The sequence below is a fragment of the Bubalus kerabau genome, chromosome 15 (assembly GCF_029407905.1).
Source record: "Bubalus kerabau isolate K-KA32 ecotype Philippines breed swamp buffalo chromosome 15, PCC_UOA_SB_1v2, whole genome shotgun sequence".
Classification (NCBI taxonomy): domain Eukaryota; kingdom Metazoa; phylum Chordata; class Mammalia; order Artiodactyla; family Bovidae; genus Bubalus; species Bubalus kerabau.
In genome coordinates this window covers 48,567,039-48,582,197 of record NC_073638.1, presented here as the reverse complement: position 1 = coordinate 48,582,197, position 15,159 = coordinate 48,567,039, and the positions used below count along the sequence as shown (strand labels likewise).

Here is a 15,159-nt window from a genome sequence, read left to right as displayed (position 1 = left end):
CACCAGACTGACAACAGCCCCAGGGAGGGACTGCTGAATTCATAGATAACAGGTTTTTTTAGTCCTTGGAAGCTAGGTTTCTAGATTCTATGGAATAATAGCTCTGATCCCTCCTAATAGATTATAGAATTATTGAACTAATTGTCCTCTTTGTCTCTGCACAGATATCTAAGTGATTCTTGTGTTCCTTCTTTTGAAAACATAACTAAATTATTTAGAAGGGAACCTGTGTTAATTTACATTTGAACTCAGAATCAGTGGTAAACAGACAGTTTCACATTCACCTCTTTAGATTTAAAGATTCAAAGCAAAATCAGCTTCTAGCACAAAGGCAGTGAAGTCTGCATATAAAATGTAACAAGTAAGTCTCCATATAAAAATAACAAGCGAGCCAGAAAGAAAAACACCAATACAGTATACTAACACATATATGTTTGGAATTTAGAAAGATGGTAACAATAACCCTGTATATGAGACAGCAAAAGAGACACTGATGTATAGAACAGTCTTTTGGACTCTGTGGGAGAGGGAGAGGGTGGGATGATTTGGGAGAATGGCATTGAAACATGTATAGTATCATATATGAAACGAGTCACCAGTCCAGGTTCGATGCACGATACTGGATACTTGGGGCTGGTGCACTGGGACGACCCAGAGGGATGGTACAGGGAGGGAGAAGGGAGGAGGGTTCAGGATGGGGAACACGTGTATACCCGTGGTGGATTCATGTTGATATATGGCAAAACCAATACAATATTGTAAAGTTAAAAAATAAAATAATAAAATATATATATATAACAATTTAAATTAGATATGGTACAAGTTAAATCCAAAGTCATATTTTGTTGTATGCCCTCTTTACATTCTAGATCTACACTGTTTAATGCAGTAGCCACTGCATTGTCCAATGTAATTGCCTTTTAACATTTAAATATATATAAAACACAATAAAATGGAGCTTTTCAATGGCTCAGCAGGTAAAGAGCCACCTGCAATCCATGAGACACAAGAAACATGGGTTCAGTCCCTGGGTCAAGAAGATCTCCTGGAGGAAAGACTAGCAACCCATTCCAGTATTCTTGCCTGGAGAATTCCATGGACTGAGGAGCCTGGTGGGCTACAGTCCTAAGGGTTGAACAATCAGACGCAACTAAGTGATTAAGCACATTAAACACAATAAAACAGAGTTGAAAATGTAGTTGCCCAGTTGTACTACCTACATTTCAAGTGTTTAGTAGCCATATGCAGCTAGCAGTCTACATTTGTATTTATTACTCTATTTTAGAGAACATCTTTATCATTTTAGAAAAATTATTGTTGCTGTTCAGTTAAGTCATGTCTGACTCTTCACTGCCCCATAAACTGTAGCATTGCAGACTTCCCTGTCCTTCACTATCTCCCAGATTTGGCCCACATTTATGTCCATTGCATCGGTGATGTTATCCAACCATTTCATCTTCTGTTGCCCTCTTCTCCTCCTGCCTTCAATCTTTCCCAGCATCAGGGTCTTTTCCAATGAGTCAACAGTTCAAAGCAGGTGGTCAAATTATTGGAACTTCAGCTTCAGCATCAGTCCTTCCAAAGAGTATTCAGAGTTGATTTCCTTTCAGGATGACTGGTTTAATCCCCTTGCATTCCAAGGGTCTCTCAAGAGTCTTCTCCAGCACCACAGCTTGAAAGCATCAATTCTTTGGTACTCTGCCTTCTTTATGGTCCAGCTCTCACAGCCATACATGGCTACCAGAAAGACCATAGCCTTGACTATGCAGACCTTTGTTGGCAAAGTGATGTCCTTGCTTTTTAACACACTGTCTACATTTTGTTTTAGCTTTCCTGCCAAGAAGCAACTGTCTTCTAATTTCATGGCTGCTATCACCATCTGCAGTAATTTTAGAGCCCAAGAAGAGAAAATCTGTCACTGCTTCCATCTCCTCCCCCTCTATTCACTATGAAAAATACTAGTGGACAATTCTGGTCCAGACAATCTTTACAAAATTTCTGTCAGTTGGGTATTTTCCCCATTTTAAAGATTAAGTAACTAAATCTCAGATAATTGAAAATGCTTCAAGTTACCCACTTTTGAAACTTAAAGACCAAGTATTTGAATCTGACTTTGTTTCCATGCAAAAAAGTGCTCAAAAAGCCATTCTGGGCATGTTGAATAGGTTTATACATTTTTTAATATGGTCACAATTATGGCATTACCTATGTCTGTCTTGTTTACACAAATTTAGAAGAAATCCATGGAATGCTTCAGATAGAATTTCCTACCTCCATCCCTAAAAACAGCTGACTTCCAAGACATAGGCTAGGCTGGAACTTGTTTGAGGTGATTATCTACATTTAAAGTGTGTTTTAAAATCAAGGATCATGGGTTCAGGGCTAAAGTCTTAATTCCAACAAAGTGTATTTTTGTACTGATATTTGCTTGTTTATTCTTATTGTTGCTATTTTGAACACTGTAATATCTCAACATATTTTTAGAGAAAAGAGTTTGAGCATTCTGCTACGAATCTGCTGGATCTTGACACTGTAGATGATAGGGTTCATCAGAGGTGGAAAAAGGATGTAGATGTTGCCCATAAGGACATGGACCACTGGGGAGAGATGCTTGCCAAATCGGTGCACCATTGTAAGGCTAATGATAGGAATGTAGAACACGAGGACAGCACAAACGTGGGAGATGCACGTCTGAAATGACTTATGCCGTTCCTCCCGAGAGGCAATTGCCAGAACTGACTTAAGAATCAGGACATAGGAGAAGAGGATAAGTACAGCATCCAACAATAGTGTGCAAATAACCAGCATCAGGGCATAGTAGCTATTGAATCGAATGTCTGAGCAGGCTAGGCGGATAAGGTCTTGGTGCAGGCAGAATGAGTGAGAGAGGATGTGGGGACGGCAGTAGTGGAAGTACTTCAAACAGATAATAGGGGGTGTAATAAAGAAGAAACTCCTACCTAAAATGGTGAATCCGATTTTGATAATTCTGGAATTAGTCAGGATAGAGGAATAACGCAGTGGATTGCAAATTGCAATGTACCGGTCAAAGGCCATAGTTAGGAGAACAGAGGATTCCATTAAGGACAGACCATGGATGAAATAGGCCTGGGTAATGCAGGAATCCAGGCTGATCTCTTGAATCAACCCCAACAGGATCCCTAGCACTGTGTTCACTGTGGACAGTCCCATGCACAAATCAGCGATAGCCAGCATGGCCAGGAAGTAGAACATGGGTTGATGCAGGCTAGGTTCAGTCCAGATTACATACAGCACCAGGCAGTTACCCAAAAGAACAACAGCATAAATGGTGGAGAAGGGAACAGAGATCCAGGGATATTGCTGCTCCAGACCAGAAAATCCAGTGAGAAGGAAAGAGGAGGAATTAGTGCTGGGGCTTACTAAAGCTATCATTCTGGATCTGAGATAATTTTTCGACGCAGCAAGAAAGTATTTTTCAAAGAGAATGCTCCAATTTCAGATGAGGTAGAATTTCTAAGTAAAAAAAATTATGCTAAAAGTTAACTAACTTTACATAATGTGGTCAAGCAACTCTGTCCTTTAGAGGCATATTTATCTGTCGGCTGGAAGAGAATGGTGCTCTCCTGACGTCACTTAAGTGTCGTTATTCATCCACTGGCGGACCTTAGAAGACACCTGTAACGATGAACAGACTGGAGCAGGAAACTAATTTTCAGAAGGATATGTTTTCTGGGACATTTTCCCAGGGATGCTGGTGAGATGGTATACCTATAAAATTGAGAGAGAAGATTCTCGAAAGAATTCTTAGTTTTCTCCTTCCAACTCATAAAGCATTTAGAATGAAGAGTACTATAAAGTAGTCACTCTGCACCCATATTTTTCCATTTGTGTTATTTCCAAGCATATTTTCCTCCAAATATTACTGAGTGGAAATGCTTCTATTTTCTCCCACTCTAAATGACATAGCCAGAAATTAGTTTTACATCCTTAGTGATAAGCCAAGAGGAATATTTATGCATGAAACCTGTGGCAAGTGATTTCCCATGGGAGTTCTTACCCTCTGGGATGTTCAACCCATGTGTGCTCCTGTGACTTGGAGACTCAGGTTGAAGACACTTTGCCTCTGACATTAACCCAGAGTTCTCCACCCACTATTCATTCATGTCATTAGTTGGCTAAGTAATCATTTAATAGGCACTATTGAAAGGATGAGCAATTATTTTCTCTTCCTTAGAAACTGCTGTTCCAAAGATCAGAAAGCCAATGTTGAAAAACTAAATCTAAAGGCCTCTTTGCAGCAGAATTGATTGGCTTGTTTTTCACATTATTATCCTGACTTGAATTCTGGCCCTGGAAGTCATTACAAAGATTTAATGGCTCGTATCATTTAGGCAGGTGCTTAAAACTTTATATTGACTTTCATATTTGATTATGAAACACGTTGATTATTCCAACATGTTAAAGTAGCTTCGGATTCTGGCTTCCATTTATAGCCTATCCTTCATCTTTATCATACCAATCTCATCAGGCAGCTTCTTTTAGGAGCCTATCCATTTTTATTTCTTGTTCTGAGCTTCCCCCACAGCTCAATGGGTAAAGAATCCACCTGCAGTTCAGGAAATACAGGAGATGTGGGTTCAGTCCCTGGATTAGGAAGATCCACTGGAGAAGGAAATGGCAACCCACTCCAGTATTCTTGCCTGAAAAATCCCATGGATGTAGGAGCCTGGTGGGCTACAGTCCAAAAGATCGTAAAGAGTTGTACAAGACTGAGCAACTAGGCATAAGCACAAGCAAGCCCCTCTCAATATTAGATAGTTCACTATTTTTAGTACATTTTCTTCATTGAGTGCCTGGACTTTCTTTGAACACATTTATTTTTCAAAACCACCACTGCTTTTTTTTCACAAGATTTTTCTCTTGATGTTCTCTCTGCCAAGATGTGATTCTCCATCTTCTCCCCAACCTCTTTATTCTCTTTTTCAAACAGTCTTGCATTTTTCCTCTTCATCTGAAACATCACTTTTCAGGAAGCCCCTTAACTTGGACAGATTTTCTCCAAGTACCTATTATTTTTATAACATACATTCATCTTTATGTAACTCATTCAATTTATATTTTGATATACATTAGATGACTTATTTCACTAAGGTTTCTGTTACACAGTAAACTGTAAGTTTCCTGAAAGTGAAAAGAGTGTCAGTTTTTACTCACTATAGTAGCCTGAAATTTACAAGGCTAAGTTTTCACCCCTTCTGTGATTTTAAACTCATGGATATAATTGTCTCCTTGATATCTCCACTTCGGTATTTAATCTAAAAATTATAATTATGGCAATTAAGTACTTCATCTTCCCCCTAAATAATTATCTCCTTATTTCCTCCGAATATCACAAAATGACTCCACCAACCACACAATTGTTTACAAAAATTCTAGAACCATTCTTGCTATTCTTCCCCTCTCCATCAAATCCTTTATCAGTTTCTATCATTTCTACCCTAAAACATACCCTGAACCTGCTCACTTTTCAGCAGTAGACCTGTATATTCCCAGTATCTTGGTTCATAACAATTTCCGTGGTTATTGTAATAATTTGCTAGCCAGCTTAATTGTTTTTGCACTTGTCTCTAAAAAAGCAAAGGAGCCAGACTGCTTTTCTACAAAACTCTACTAGATAGCATAAGCCTTTGTTTAAAAAAAATATTCTGGTGGATTTTTATGCTCTTAAAATAAAATGCAAGTTATTTATCATGGTATCATGATCAGAAAACTTTACATGACCTGGCCTATCCACATCTACTTCTACATCAAGGACCATTGTTGGCTTCACTCCCTAATCTCTAGGCATCTTTCTCTTCCTCAAAGCAAATTAAGAGTATTCCTGTCTCAGTATCTTTGACCTTGATCTTTTATCTGTTTAGAATTATTTAATTCCAGTTTTTTGTGCAAAATCTCCTTTAATCATTCAGGCTTCAGTTCAATGTTGCTTCTTTAGGGTGATTTTTGTAACCCTGTCATTATTGGTTCTATTTTCTCAAAGAAGTCACTCTCATTGCAATATCCTGCTTGATATTTATACTATTTGCTATATGCTGATTGTCCTTTAGATCTACTGGAAGTTCTAGAAGACCAGGAGTTATGCGTGTTTTGTTTTGTTTTGTTTTCCTCCTGCTCACTGCTATATAAAATGAGATTTAGAATAGAGTGATCATTTATCAAACAAATATTTTATTAATGAATTTCATCTATGAAATAAGAGCTGCACCTTACAGAGGTATTAAGAACAAGACAAGTTTGCAAATAGTTGCCATGAGACCTAAGCACTCATATCTTAAGGTACTCATATCTGATCCCTGTTGGCCACACATTTTAAATCTTGGGTCATCATATGTAAGATTTATATGATATATAAAACAGATGCCATCCTAGAAATTCTTGTTGATCTTACTCATAAAACACAAAATTTGAGTATGATTCCTATTGTGCCCAGTGTGATCCAGACATATAGGCTCTACCCTGGGACTGAAATTGATGAAAGTAGGGAAAACCACTAGACCTTTCAGGTGTGACCTAAATCAAATCCCTTATGATTATACAGTGGAAGTGAGAAATAGATTTAAGGGCCTAGATCTGATAGATAGAGTGCCTGATGAGCTATGGAATGAGGTTCATGACATTGTACAGGACACAGGGATCAAGACCATTCCCATGGAAAAGAAATGCAAAAAAGCAAAATGGCTGTCTGGGGAGGCCTTACAAATAGCTGTGAAAAGAAGAGAAGTGAAAAGCAAAGGAGAAAAGGAAAGATATAAACATTTGAATGCAGAGTTCCAAAGAATAGCAAGAAGAGATAAGAAAGCCTTTTTCAGCGGTCAATGCAAAGAAATAGAGGAAAACAACAGAATGGGAAAGACTAGGGATATCTTCAAGAAAATCAGAGATACCAAGGGAACATTTCATGCAAAGATGGGCTCGATAAAGGACAGAAATGGTATGGACCTAACAGAAGCAGAAGATATTAAGAAGAAATGGCAAGATTACACAGAAGAACTGTACAAAAAAAAACTTCACAACCCAGATAATCACGATGGTGTGATCACTGACCTAGAGCCAGACATCCTGGAATGTGAAGTCAAGTGGGCCTTAGAAAGCATCACTACGAACAAAGCTAGTGGAAGTGATGGAATTCCAGTTGAGCTATTCCAAATCCTGAAAGATGATGCTGTGAAAGTGCTGCACTCAATATGCCAGCTCATTTGGAAAACTCAATAGTGGCCATAGGACTGGAAAAGGTCAGTTTTCATTCCAATCCCAAAGAAAGGCAATGCCAAAGAAACTACCGCCCAATTGCACTCATCGCACATGCTAGTAAAGTAATGCTCAAAAGTCTCCAAGCCAGGCTTCAGCAATATGTGAACCGTGAACTTCCTGATGTTCAAGCTGGTTTTAGAAAAGGCAGAGGAACCAGAGATCAAATTGCCAACATCCGCTGGGTCATGGAAAAAGCAAGAGAGTTCCAGAAAAGCATCTATTTCTGCTTTATTGACTATGCCAAAGTCTTTGACTTTGTGGATCACAATAAAGTGTGGAAAATTCTGAAAGAGATGGGCATACCAGACCACCTGATCTGCCTCTTGAGAAAGTTGTATGCAGATCAGGAAGCAACAGTTAGAACTGGACATGGGACAACAGACTGGTTCCAAATAGGAAAAGGAGTTTGTCAAGGCTGTATATTGTCACCCTGTTTATTTAACTTCTATGCAGAGTACATCATGAGAAATTCTGGGCTGGAAGAAACACAAGCCAGAATCAAGATTGCTGGGAGAAAAATCAATAACCTCAGATATGCAGATGACACCACCCTTATGGCAGAAAGTGAAGAGGAACTAAAAAGCCTCTTGATGAAAGTGAAAGTGGAGAGTGAAAAAGTTGGCTTAAAGCTCAACATTCAGAAAATGAAGATCATGGCATCCAGTCCCATCACTTCATGGGAAATAGATGGGGAAACAGTGGAAACAGTGGCAGACTTTATTTTTCTGGGCTCCAAAATCACTACAGATGGTGACTGCAGCCATGAAATTAAAAGGCGCTTACTCCTTGGAAGGAAAGTTATGACCAACCTAGATTGCATATTCAAAAGCAGAGACATTACTTTGCCAACAAAATTTCGTCTAGTCACGGCTATGGTTTTTCCTGTGTTCATGTATGGAGGTGAGAGTTGGACTGTGAAGAAGGCTGAGTGCCGAAGAATTGATGCTTTTGAACTGTGGTGTTGGAGAAGACTCTTGAGGGTCCCTTGGACTGCAAGGAGATCCAACTAGTCCATTCTGAAGGAGATCAGCCCTGGGATTTCTTTGGAAGGAATGATGCTAAAGCTGAAACTCCAGTACTTTGGCCACCTCATGCAAAGAGTTGACTCATTGGAAAAGACTCTGATACTGGGAGGGACTGGGGGCAAGAGGAGAAGGGGACGACAGAGGATGAGATGGCTGGATGGCATCACTGACTCGATGGACGTGAGTCTGAGTGAACTCCCGGAGTTGGTGATGGACAGGGAGGCCTGGCGTGCTGCAAGTCATGGGGTCGCAAAGAGTTGGACATGACTGAGCGACAGACCAGATCTGATCTGATCTGGGATTGATGCCAAAAGATGCAACTATTCTGTGAATGTAGGCCTGCACTGAAAGAACATACTCTCCTTCAAGCTTCTTCAGAGAAGCCATGAATGTTAATGGTACTGCCAAAGAGAATATCAACATTACAGCAACAGAAGAGTAATAAATGTTGGAATTTTTTTTTTTAATTCTGTTTGAGTTGTAGGATGGTAGCCAGGAAAGTACAGTGTTGATGAGAATGATAAATGAAGATTCCACGGGGAAAGTATTCAGAGATGTCAGATGCTTCACCTGTACCAAGAAGGAAAAAAAAGACCCATTATTTACCCAAACATCATGCTGTGTTATGTTTCCACCACAAAGTCAGGGTGCAGAATACTTCTTTCTGAATTTTGGGCAACCAGAATACTGTCTGACATAAAATAAACAACTGGAGAGGACAAGCATAGGTGAGTTTCCATCCAATGTAACGATAGGATCATAGTCTTCCTCTGTGCACTTTGTCTGGAATGCTGATTTGGAAGCATATCTGGGACTGATTAAACAGAAACCTTTTTTCAGGGCAGTCTTTTCTTATATTCTACAGTTTAAACTGACTTATATGTTCAGACACTTATGGTACTTTTTTTCTGTCCTTTGGAAATGATTCCCTATGTGATTACTTTGAATAGGTAATGACCAACAATCCTTGCTTAACCTAAAGGCATAAGAAGTGTTAGTGGCTCAGTTGTATCTGACTTTTTGCGACCCCATGGACTGTAGCCTGCCAGGCTCCTCTGTCGATGGGATTTTCCAGGCCAGAATATTTAAGTGGATTGCCATTTCCTACCCCAGGGGATCTTCCCAACCCAGAGATGGAACCTAGGTCCTTGCATCTCCTGCATTGGCAGAAGGATTCTTTACCACTTGCGCCACCTGGAAAGCCAAAGGCACAGAGGGAGAGTGTTAAGTCTAAAAGTCAGTGTCTTTATAATTACACTGAATAAGAACAACTCTGTATTCCAGGACAATCCAGATTTTTGTTCGTACTTCATCATAATTATTTAATGGCACCCACACTGGACCTGCCTGGAAAAATTCATGATAGTGTCTCTCTCAAAGAGATGATTCTTCACATGATGCCAGCAGGGGGCAGAAGCAGGCTGTGAAATTTTCCCTTTCTTCAAAGATGCATAATGTGCTTAGTAGGTCAGTCCTGTCAAACTCTTTGTGACCCCCATGGACTATAGCCCGCCAGGCTTCTCTGTCCATGGGGATTCTCCAGGCAAGAATATTGTACTGGATTACCATGCTCAACTCCAGGGGCTCTTCCCATGTCTTTTCCAGGGATCGAACCCAGGTCTCCCACTTTGCAGGTGGATTCTTTGCCATCTGAGCCACCAGGGAAGCCTCAAAGATGAATAAAATGCATAAGGCAGATTTGTTCCGAATTGAGTAAATATAGGTCAGGTCAAGTATTTAAGAGTTTTGAAAAGACTGAAAAGATAAGAACCCTTTACAAGCCTAGTCTAGAGAACTAGATGTTCAGGGGTTGTAAATACATTTGCATCAGAGACAGCTTATTTGCCACAAATCTAGAATAGTCTTAAAATCACAGTTTACATGAATGACTATAACTTTTCATTTCTTGAATGTTCTCCTTTATTATGTACTATCTTTATGTATGTTTACATATCTGTACATATGTATGTTTACATACATATATGTATTTTTACATATATTTATGGTACTTCCACTGGTAAAGAATCCACCTGTAATCCAGGAGACTCGGTTCTATTCCTGGGTTGGGAAGATCCCCTGCAGAAGGACATGGCAACCCACTCCAGTATTCTTGCCCGGAGAATCGCCATGGACAGAGGTGCCACAGTCCATGGGAACAAAGATTCGGGCCTGACTGAGTGACTAAGCACAGCATATTATTTTACTTACTATGTATTCTATAAGATATCTATAAATAATATTCTTATAATGAATGAATATTGAAAAATGACTATCCATTTCTTAGACAGCATAATAAAAAATTATGTTGCAGGGTGGTCATCTGGGTGTTTGAGAAGTTCCCATCAGGATTTGTATGATCTCATTAGACTTAACATAAATGAGCATCCATGCTCTTGTTAGCCGTCCTTGAAAATACTCAGCAACAGCAAAATATGAGGGCATTTGATGATCTATGCATCAGCCAACTGATTGACATTTTTATATTATTTGATATCTTTGTCTCTTTGTTGTGCCCTGTGTTATTTCAACTGGACTGTTCTCAAGCTGCTTCCTACCATCACATTTTCATCTCTGATTTGACCCCCTAAAACATTTGTCTTAAAAATAAGAAACTTTTCTTTAATTTGTTGATTCCAGACATACATAGTAATTCAACTTTCTTCTGGACATAGATGCTGCTAGCATGGTTGCCTGTTGTTAAGATCCATTAAAAAAAAAAAAAAAAGGCCCCCAAATTCCCAACTCTTCAACATTGCCACCCCAACCTGAGATCTTCTGCATTTAGGAAGAGATGTTAAATGAGTCAACTTACTCTTTGTAAATTCTCACCTGACATTAACTTTTGTTAAAGGTCAAAGTATGGAATTGTGTTGAGACTTTTATTTTTTTTTCATTTTCCTGCAAACTTAAAGACGACATGTTTATATACCAAATTGACAGCAGATTTTTCACAAGGTCAGAGCTAATAAGTAGTAATGTTTTTTCAATCCTGGCTGTCTGATTTCAAAATGATGTTCTAAACTGTTAAACTATCTTACTTTACTTGTCAATTGGCTGTGCAAACATCTTGTGAGTAATGGCTGAATTGTATCCTCTCGTCTGTGAATTTTTAACTTTAAGAATATGCTCCACTGTGTTCACCAAAATTTATAATCTATTTTATTCTATCTCAGGCAGTTTTGCTTCAGTTATCTTTCCTGTTTACCTGAAATTCTCAGAATGCACAAACACATTATTCATCAGTGACTTGACCTCCTTTTCTTTTCTGACTTTTGTCTTCTTGTCTTCTGGACAATTGTCTATACTACTTATCTATGCCACCATTTCATACCAAGGGCTTCATCCTCAGATCTCATAAAAGCCTTGTATATTCATTTACAGTCACTTGTTAGATGTGTTACTTTTAGAACCTCCCCAGCTAGATTCAGAATAGGGAAAGGAATGAGTCAAGGCTGTGTATTGTGACCCTGCTTATTTAACTTCTATGTCAACTACATTATGCAAAATGTCGGGCTGGATGAAGCACAAGCTGGAATCCAGATTGCCGGGAGAAATATCAATAAGCTCAGATATGCAGGTGTCACCCCCCTTATGGAAGAAAGCAAAGAGGAGCTAAAGAGCCTCTTGGTGAAAGTGAAAGAGGAGAGTGAAAGAGCTGGCTTAAAAGTCAGCATTCAAAAAACTAAGACCATGGCATCTGGTCCCATCATCTGATGGCAAATATATGGAGAAGCAATGGAAACAGTGAGAGACTTTATTTTGGGGGGCTCCAAAGTCACTGAAGATGGTGACTGCAGCCATGAAATTCAAAGATGCTTGCTTCTTGGAAGAAAAGTTATGACAAATCTAGACAGCATATTAAAAAGCAGAGACACTACTTTATCAACAAATGTCCATCTAGTCAAGGCTATGGTTTTTCCAGTAGTCATGTGTGGATGTGAGAGTTGGACAATGAAGAAAGGTGACCGCTGAAGAATTGATGCTTTTGAACTGTGATGTTGGAGAAGACTCTTGAGAGTCCCTTGGACTGCAAGGAGATCAAACCAATCAAACCTGAAGAATATCAGCCCTGAATATTCATTGGAAGGACTGATGTTGAAGCTGAAGCTTCAATACTTTGGCCACGTAATGTGAAGAACTGACTCATTGGAAAAGACCCTGATGCTGGGAAAGATTGAAGGCAAGAGAAGGGGATGACAGAGGATGAGATGGTTGAATGGCATCACCAACTCAATGGACATGAATTTGAGCAAGCTCCAGGAGTTGGTGATGGACAGGGAAGCCTGGCATGCTGCAGTCCATGGGGTTGCAAAGAATTGTACACAACTGAGCCACTGGACTGAACTGAACAGAGATTCAGAATTAGGATGCAAGAGGAAACAAGGATTACTAAAAATTCATACACCATTTCCAGAATCAAGTATCCGGATAAGCGGTTATTGAAGGAGAGGATTAAATTGGCATATGTTGCTTCTGGTAACACTATGCTAATGACTACAAAGGCAGAGAAGCCATCAGAGACTGGATAAAGACGGCAGACCTCTAGTCGCTTCCGTGATGTAGATGCTAAAGCATCCTGGGGAGAATGGAATTCTGTTTAGTGGAATCCCATGAAAGGATTGCAAGACAGGAGTGACTATCAAGCCACAAAAGTCCCTTTTTACATTCTCATCAATCCAATATTTATCACAATATTATAATACAAGCAAAGTGAGAGCAAAACTACCTCCCCCTGAAGTCCATGGGATCGCAAAGAATCATACACAACTGAGTCACTGAACTGAACTGAACTGAGATTCAGAATTAGGATGCAAGAGGGAACAAGGATTACTCAAAATTCATGTCATTTCCAGAATCCAGGACAGAAGGTTTGGTCCTTCAGGCAGATCTTTATAAGATGGCAGAGAAAACAAGGATAAAAAGAAGTCAGGGGAGAAAGAGCAATGGGACAGTAAAGTGCCTAAAGAAAATTTTAAACAGTGGTGTCCTTAGGCAGAAAAACCTAATGGATTTAAATGAGGTTCTGGACAATTAAAGAGAGAGAAGGCATTTACAAAAAAGGCTAAATAACATAATTTATTTTAATAAAACTTAGCAATGATCTAATTCACAAATTAAACTGCAACTTGAATTCTTTAAAGCAAAGTAAGACTAAGGAGCAGAGCCGGTTTTCTAATAACATCAGCTGTTTACAACCACTCTTGTCATGGGGTCCAAGATACTGATATATTTTCTCAAAGTCTCAACTTAGCCCTTCATTTCTTTATGTCTTCAGTGCTTTGCCCTCCCGTGTGCCCATCTGAGTAAGAGACAGTGAAATAATTTAAATACACCAGTGCAATGAAAATAAATGTCTTTATTAGGCAGAGGCAAGATGCACACAATGCTTCATAATTTTTCCATATTCAGTTTTTGGGCTCTGAGGATGAAAAGACCTTTCCTGGAAATCAGGAAGGGGAGCTTAGTGATATCTGTGGGCCAGGGCATTGGCCACACCAGTCACCACCTTCTGAAAGCTGGCCTGCAGCTCCGGGGAGAATTCACTGCCGAAGCGGCGAGCCAGCACAACCACCAGCACGTTGCCCAGGAGCTGCGTGGAAAAGACATTAAGCAAGGGCAGGGTTAGTGCAGGCACCCAGGTTAGATTCAGAGTATTTCAGATTCATCCCAAGCTGTGCCCCTAGGGTATTAGCACAAAGATGACTGAAGTATAGATGCTACTGCTGATGTGAAGCTACCCATAGCAGGCTGAATTTATATTTAGAAATGTTTCTCTCTTTCTATCTTAATCCAGAACTTGTTATCATTTTTATTATTTTGAATCACTTCAAAAAGCAATATGACATTTTATCCCTTGAAAGGAACAGATAAAGGGAAAATATTAGATATCATTTTTAAAGTAGATGAAGAAATCTTTTTTTCAAATTGAACACTCAAAGAGTATAATTAAAAAGAGAAGACATTGCAGACAACAGAGAACAAGAATGAATCAGAAGAAATGATTATTGTGAGCAAAGAAGTTAAAAGAATCTAAACGGTTCTGAGGAGTCCTTAGCACTTTAACCAGAATACATCTTCTCCATTCTAAACTACGTCCTGCCAGTCAGCCCTCTTCCCATGACACAAGCTTGAACATAAAAAGAGAATATTGAGGATTCCATAAACTTACCCTGAAGTTCTCAGGATCCACGTGCAGCTTATCACAGTGCAGCTCACTCAGCGAAGCAAAGGCACCCTTGAGGTCATCAAGTTGCTTCAGGCCCTCACTGAAGGAGTCTAGCACCTTCTTGCCATGGGCCTTCACCTTAGGGTTTCCCAAAATGGCATCAGCAGAGGACAAGTCCCCAAAGGAGTCAAAGAACCTCTGAGTCCAGGGGTAGACAACCAGCAGCCTAAGGGGAGAAAACAGCACAAGGTCAGAGGAAGTCAGCAGCTTTCAGAATCTCAGGGACGGCTCTGTCCTCACACTCCCAGGTGCATTTCACTCTCCTTAAACCTGCCTTGTAAGCGGGATACCTACCTGCCCAGGGCCTCACCACCAACTTCATCCACTTTCACCTTGGCAAATAGGGAGGTGACGGCAGCCTTCTCCTCAGCGCTCAGCATGGTGTCTGTTTGTGTAGTTGCTAGTGAACACGGTTGTGTCAGAAGCAAGTGTAAGCAGCAGCTGGCCCAGCTCTTCCTTTTATGCTTAGCCCTGCCTCCTGACCTCTCTGCCTCCTGACCTCCCTGTGAGCAGATTGGCTCAGGCCAAGGTGTGGTTCCACAGGGTGAGGCTTGAATGATGACAGTCATACCTCTCCTTAGTCTTCCTGGCACTGACTTTAGACCTTCAGCCCTC

At 39.9% G+C, this 15,159-nt stretch overlaps 2 protein-coding genes across 2 annotated transcripts; both read right to left on the bottom strand.

Moving 5' to 3' along the window:
• Positions 1-2,469: 2,469 nt before the first annotated feature.
• On the bottom strand, positions 2,470-3,423 carry LOC129628857 (olfactory receptor 51V1). The gene has a single exon (XM_055548422.1). The coding sequence runs from the start codon at positions 3,412-3,414 to the stop codon at positions 2,470-2,472; it is 945 nt and encodes a 314-aa protein (XP_055404397.1). The 5' UTR covers positions 3,415-3,423.
• A 10,243-nt stretch (positions 3,424-13,666) lies between these two features.
• Positions 13,667-14,996, bottom strand: LOC129629074 (hemoglobin fetal subunit beta). The gene is made up of 3 exons (XM_055548860.1): positions 14,839-14,996; positions 14,488-14,710; positions 13,667-13,908 (listed from the first exon to the last, which is right to left on the bottom strand). Exons 1-3 carry the CDS (start codon positions 14,922-14,924, stop codon positions 13,780-13,782), a joined length of 438 nt encoding a protein of 145 aa, XP_055404835.1. The 5' UTR covers positions 14,925-14,996; the 3' UTR covers positions 13,667-13,779.
• Between the last annotated feature and the right edge of the window lie 163 nt (positions 14,997-15,159).